The sequence below is a fragment of the Aedes albopictus genome, chromosome 3 (genome assembly GCF_035046485.1).
Source record: "Aedes albopictus strain Foshan chromosome 3, AalbF5, whole genome shotgun sequence".
Taxonomy (NCBI): Eukaryota; Metazoa; Arthropoda; class Insecta; order Diptera; family Culicidae; genus Aedes; species Aedes albopictus.
The window spans coordinates 47,863,601-47,869,600 of record NC_085138.1 but is presented as its reverse complement, the minus strand read 5'-3'; the positions used below and the strand labels follow the sequence as shown (position 1 = coordinate 47,869,600).

Genomic DNA, 6,000 nt, shown 5'->3' with positions numbered 1-6,000 from the left:
TGTTTCTTTTTTTTTTTTTGCAGACTAGATTAAGTTTTGCGAAGAAACATTGATCGATCATCTGACGTGAATGATTCATTGTTTGCTTTCCGCGTAAAGCGAACAATAGCGCGAAAGTCTTCACGGCATGATTCAAAATCAAAAAGTTAAATGGCCAAAGTGAATCATGATCCTACGGTACATGCTTTAGTAAATATAACTCAAAGCGTCGCGTTCAGTTCATTCCTGTGTGGATTGAACTAAAGACTTCTACTTCATATTGTGGTGGAGACGCGCGATAAGTTTTTATTTTTGGATCGTTTTAAGTAAGGAAAAATGGTCGAGAGTATCGTGTTGTTCTTTGCTGTGCATGCATCGCTCCTGTATGGAGTGAGTATCGCAGCATAATCGTCCGCGTTCGCAATTATCTCGCGCGAAAACAAAAACATTAGATGAGCGGGTGTTTAGTATTATGTTGTAACATGTTGTGAATGTATATGGTTTTGTTTATTGATGTGTCCTTTGTTGCGTTCAGTTTGGAATGGTCTTAAAGTTTCTACTCCCTGATGGGGTGGAGACGCGCGACAAGATTCTTTTATTAGATATAGATTGTTGGGGATTGCTCCTGAAAACCTTAACCCTTTCGGGACGAACAATAAAAGACTGTTTATCTCTATTTTTCTCTTATAAATTAAACGACTTCTAGAATAAAACTTTCTTTACTTCGGCTACTTTATCAACCTATGCACTTTATGTGGTCAAATTAGGACCAGCACAATTGTGCTAGTTCGTTCTCAAGCCGGTCGGTATTCTATAAAAAAAAATGCTAAAAATTTCCTACATTTAGGCGTTTGATGGTATAGCAGATTGATTGTAATTATTAAATCACTACAAAGTGTTAGTAAGTAGAAATTTATACGTATAATTTTAACTCAAGGAACACGAGGTCAGCTTGACAGAGTATTCAAATCATAGAAGTGAATAAGAAGAAGTGAATAAGAACAGCAGATCCAGATCCCTGTTGCAATCTAATTCGTGAAAATATGGAATAATATTACTCACCCAAGTATTCGAAGTTTTTCGAAATACTTGTACAAGCTAATATCGTGTTCTTTGAGTTGAAATTATACGTTTCAATTTTTACAAACTAATACTTTGTAGTGATTTAATTATTGAAATCAATCTTCTATGCCATAAAACGCCTAACAATAGGCAATTTCCGATAGATCTTCGACTGCCTTGGGGACGAACCAGCACAATTGTGCTGATGCCACTTTGACCACCCAGAAATCTTATGCTTTTCAACAAAGTACCACTTTTTCTTCGCTGTTTTGATGAACTATTCTTTTTCTATTCATTTTTACCTCTGCATACCTGGATTAAACAAATATTTATAAAAATACGACAGATAAAACTTTTTCAACTTAAAAGGTGATTGTGTACTTTTTGTTTAACTTATTGTGGTGTTTTCTATAAACAATTCCAATCAAAGCTGAGGCTCAGGAATGCAAGTATAAGTAATCACTTACATCATATACCTATTTAGAAGAAAAAGACGAACCAGCCAAGGGCTGAAAGTCTCTTTGATAAAGACAAATCAATCAATCAATCAATTAGAAGAAAAAAACAGTCGAAAAAATATGTGAAACTAATGCAGAAAAACAGCACGATTGTGCTGGTTCGTCCCGAAAGGATTAAACAACTACTATGAATGAATAACACGCCAAAGTAGTTCATTTTAGTTAATTTAAATTCAGGCTGATTTGAGTGAAGCTTTGTTTTTGTCGGCATGTACAGCTGTGCCTAGAACAACTATTTTCCACTGTTGTCGTTTTTGACCAATTTGTTTCACTCTATGTCTAATATTTTGAACTTTTACCCGTAAATTTACTGAAATCGAAGAATTTGGTTGGTTTGTGATTTTGGTTATATTTTCCCCTTGCCGTTTCTCTCACAAAGGTAAGTGTCCATTCTGCCCTGGTTGGAGAAGATATTTTCAAACTAGATTTTTTTTTATATCAAACAAAAGAAAATATAAACATGTTAAGCATGTAAATACAGCAAAACTAATTGCATGTGTTCTAGAAATATCAGGTTTTAATCGAACTGCAATTATTTACTCACTAAATCTTATTTTAGAAAATTATAATTTCCATGCACAAAAAATGGATGACGCAACTTTGTCGTGTAAAGCCAAGTCTAATTTTAATTTCGAATGTTTCATTCCTGAAACTACGTTTCAGATAAATGGACTATATTCTCCATTCATTAAAAGTTCAAAAGAGTTCGCATATTTGAAAATATTGAGGGTGTCCATTTTCCGCAACCCGGAAAACCGTGACACGATACAAACAGAAGTAAATGCAGCAGATTCGCCTGTTTCGGGGGAAAACCTGCCACCTGGGAGCAGCGGATTGCAAGGAAATGGAACTGCTGTGCCGTTCTCACAAACACGGAAGTTCAACCAGAGGCTCAACGCATTCCGCAACGGCTTTGTGCCACGAGACAAAATTTGCATGGATAAAAATTGAAGCCTCTTGATGGACGGACGTGAGATGATTGAAAGGTGAAAACAGCACTTCTATGAACACCTGCATGGCGTGAAGAAGGTAGACCAGGGAGACTCAGGTAACAACTACGTATGTGCATCAGAGGGCGAAAAAGATTCAACTCCGACGTTTAGGGAAATTAAGTATGCTTCAACAGTTTAAAACCAATATAGCAGCTGGTAAGGATGGTATCGCAGCCTCCCGACAAACTTGCAAAATGTGAGATCTTCCTTCGGAAGGAAAATAATGCGTGAGTCCCGAGGGAATCACGGGGCTAAAAATTTCGTTAATATGTACAGAAAAAAAGAAAAAAAAAGAAAGATTCAGATCCAACTCTGTATCCTGTACCATTTGGCACTGGATATATTGCTCAAGAAGCCGTAGCCTATCGTATATGGTGAGTGGCACCGGTAACAGTATGCATCGCATCATGGCAGAGTAATGATCTAGGTCCCATAATCAGTACAAGGACGAGACGATAAGTGTCATCCGGTGACCAACCACTTATCATTGAACGGAGGAGAAAGATATACTCGACATAATGTACCCAAAACCATTCTATCCCGGTGCTTACTGGAGACAGCTTTCACAGGCACAATTTTTAATTATCGATATTATGCTGGTTAGTCGTCAACCTTCGTTCGTGATCTATTCGGGGTTCTGGTTTACTCGACCTAGTTATTTTTATAATGTAGGGAAGGGTTTCACAGTAAAAAAGGAATCTACTCGAGCGATACTTTTGATGGGATAGAAGACAAACTGCCTACTTACTAGTGGTTGTAAGAGTAAAGATTATAGCTAGTGTAAAAGAAGATGTGAAGAACCAAAGGTGAAATAATTACCACATTTTTAATTATAGGATATTGTCAAACCCCTTATTTGGCTAGCAGTTTTAAAAACCTGGTCGTTTTCCCACGACCAAGCGCACTGAAAATTCAAGCCCAGTTTCACACCTCATTAGTGCACTGGTCATGGTTTCAATCACACCGCAAAGTACTGCACATCGTTTGAATCATTCAATAACTTCCGCTAATCGCTTTTTAATTGACAATGGCGAAAATCCCATCGCGAAATGTTCTCCTTGGAGGTAATTTTGCTAATAAATTCTCTAATCGGTCCCCAAAGAAGGTGGACTCATTGTTGGTCTCCCTTTCCGTGCAGCATTCAAGCGGAGAAAAATGAACGACCTGGTGAAGTTTGAGTCCTTCATTAGGGTGCCGGAGATATTCTTCGACATGATCGGAATCACCCGTTATGGGGAACCGCGCGATACCTGGAAGGCTCGGCTCAAGCAGGCGTTCTTCTGGAGTTCGTACGCCAATACGATTTTCTGTCTGATCATCGAGCACATCTACTTCATCAAAGCGGCGGGGAATTTCACGAACTTTTTGGAGTTGACGGCGCTGGCACCGTGCATGGGATTCACGGCGCTTTCGATCGTCAAAATAATGACGATCAAGCTGAACGAGGCCAAGCTCAACGGGATCTTGGATCGGCTTAGTGATCTGTTTCCGAGAAGTCACCAGGATCAGGATCGCTACCGAACCTATAACTACAACCTCGAGTCGCAAATGGTGATGAAGTCTTTCTCGATTCTCTACATGATCTTGATTTGGATCTTCAATCTTCTCCCGTTGGTGTCGATGTTGGTGAACTACCTGTCTACCGGAGTTCTGGAAAAAGAACTTCCCTACTTTATGTGGTACTGGTACGATTGGCACAAGGTTGGCTACTACGAGATTACATTCTTTCATCAGAATTGGGGAGCGTTCGATTCAGCCGTGTTCAACTTGAGCACGGATTTGCTGTTCTGTGCTATAATCCTTTTGATCTGCTTGCAGTTTGACATTTTGGCCTACAGGCTTAGACACGCCAAAGGAGACTACAAGGAACTGGAAGAGTGCGCCAAGCTACATCAGTCGGTTATCGAATTGAGTAACCAGCTGGAAGGTATTTTCTCACCATCCATCCTGGTCAACTTTGTCGGAAGTTCGGTTATCATCTGTCTTGTTGGATTCCAAGCAACATCCGATATCAGTGCATTCGATTTGTTCAAATTCATTCTCTTTCTGATTTCGTCACTGGTTCAAGTGTTCCTCTTATGCTACTACGGAAATAAGTTGATTGAAGCGGTCTGTTACTACTTAAAATCAAGTTTAAATCAACATCTTGATTCCACCTTTATTATTTCAGAGTTCACAAATCACGTACTGTGCCTTCGAAGGCACCTGGTATATGGCGGATGTGCGCTACCAAAAATCGCTTCTCTTCGTAATGACTCGGGCTGGCAAGTGGCAGAAGCTCACAGCTATGAAGTTTTCCGTAGTTTCGTTGGCGAGCTACTCGGCGGTGAGCAAGATTTGAAATTAGGATTTTTGGCCAGTGTTGAAATTTAACATACCTTTGCTATTTCAGATTCTTAGTACGTCATTCTCGTATTTCACCCTACTGAAGACTATCTATGAACCCAAATAGTAAAATACATAGCATACTATTTTTGAAGATGTCATTTTAAAAATATAGTTCGGCTCAAAGGTAAAGTACAAGACCAATACTTGCATTGAAAAATAGATACACATAGAATACGAGTTTTCTTTGATTGTAAGGACCGATTAGTCTATCCTTGAATTGTGTTTTATTTGGTTGATTGCCTTCTCGTTCACAGTCATTTTTACAACGCTTATGGTTTTTTCTCTGTTCGGGACATAACCGCTGCGACCAATATTAAATCTATTGTGGCATACCCCGTGTCCTTTGTACAGTGCATGTCGTATTACTTTAGCACCATTGAGAAGTTTTAATGGTTTTGTTAGAGTAGTTATTTCCAACTCAATTGCTAGGAAGGATTCTGAATGATAGGTTCCTTTTTCAGTCAAAATCGGATCCCTTAACGAAAAAGACAAGAAATCACATTGACCATGCATTGGAACCCTAGTCCCTACTGCTTCAAACCAGTGAATACCGAATAAAAGATGAGGTTAACTAATCCATTTTTTCCTTGGTCCATCTCGGCCAGAACCAAACCAAGGTATGAAATGTAATAAGAACCAAAGTTTTTCCTTTAATTACTAAAATAGGCTTTTCCATAGTTGAATGCAGTTAGGACTAGGGTTCAGTTTGGTAGATCTTTTGCCGCAACGCAACTCAAAAAGGTGATCTACCCACGCTACGGGCTCCGTTAAAGATCGAGCATGTTTTAAACCCCCTCAACCATTCATCCCGCAGCACGAGTCGGTTGACACCTTAGGTTGGGGTTAACTGTTGACTTTTACCCCCGGAACAGGTGGTCCGCAGTGCTTTTCCTGGCCGGCAGCTACACGGGCAACGTTTATAGTTAGTTTTGATCTAGGAATCCTAATCCTGATCGTGATCAGGCACCTCGATTCGGGGTTTAATCCCTTTGTCTTTCTAGCTTACCCCGAGTAGATGGAAAAATCTAACGAATAACATATTGAATTACTGAAGAGAAAAA

General features: G+C 39.3%; 1 protein-coding gene across 1 annotated transcript; it reads left to right on the top strand.

Annotated features, from left to right (window-relative positions):
* The first annotated feature begins 3,610 nt into the window (after positions 1 to 3,610).
* LOC109405837 (odorant receptor 85c-like) lies at positions 3,611 to 5,092 on the top strand. The gene is made up of 3 exons (XM_029869708.2): positions 3,611 to 4,660; positions 4,722 to 4,877; positions 4,944 to 5,092. Exons 1-3 carry the CDS (start codon positions 3,707 to 3,709, stop codon positions 5,001 to 5,003), a joined length of 1,170 nt encoding a protein of 389 aa, XP_029725568.1. The 5' UTR covers positions 3,611 to 3,706; the 3' UTR covers positions 5,004 to 5,092.
* Positions 5,093 to 6,000: the final 908 nt, after the last annotated feature.

Coding starts and splice junctions, on each gene's coding strand:
- LOC109405837 (XM_029869708.2), top strand. CDS start 3,707: ATGAACGACCTGGTGAAGTTTGAGTCCTTCATTAGGGTGCCGGAGATA. Junction 4,661..4,721: donor GAAATAAGTTGATTGAAGCG/GTCTGTTACTAC, acceptor TTATTATTTCAG/AGTTCACAAATCACGTACTG. Junction 4,878..4,943: donor CGTTGGCGAGCTACTCGGCG/GTGAGCAAGATT, acceptor TTGCTATTTCAG/ATTCTTAGTACGTCATTCTC.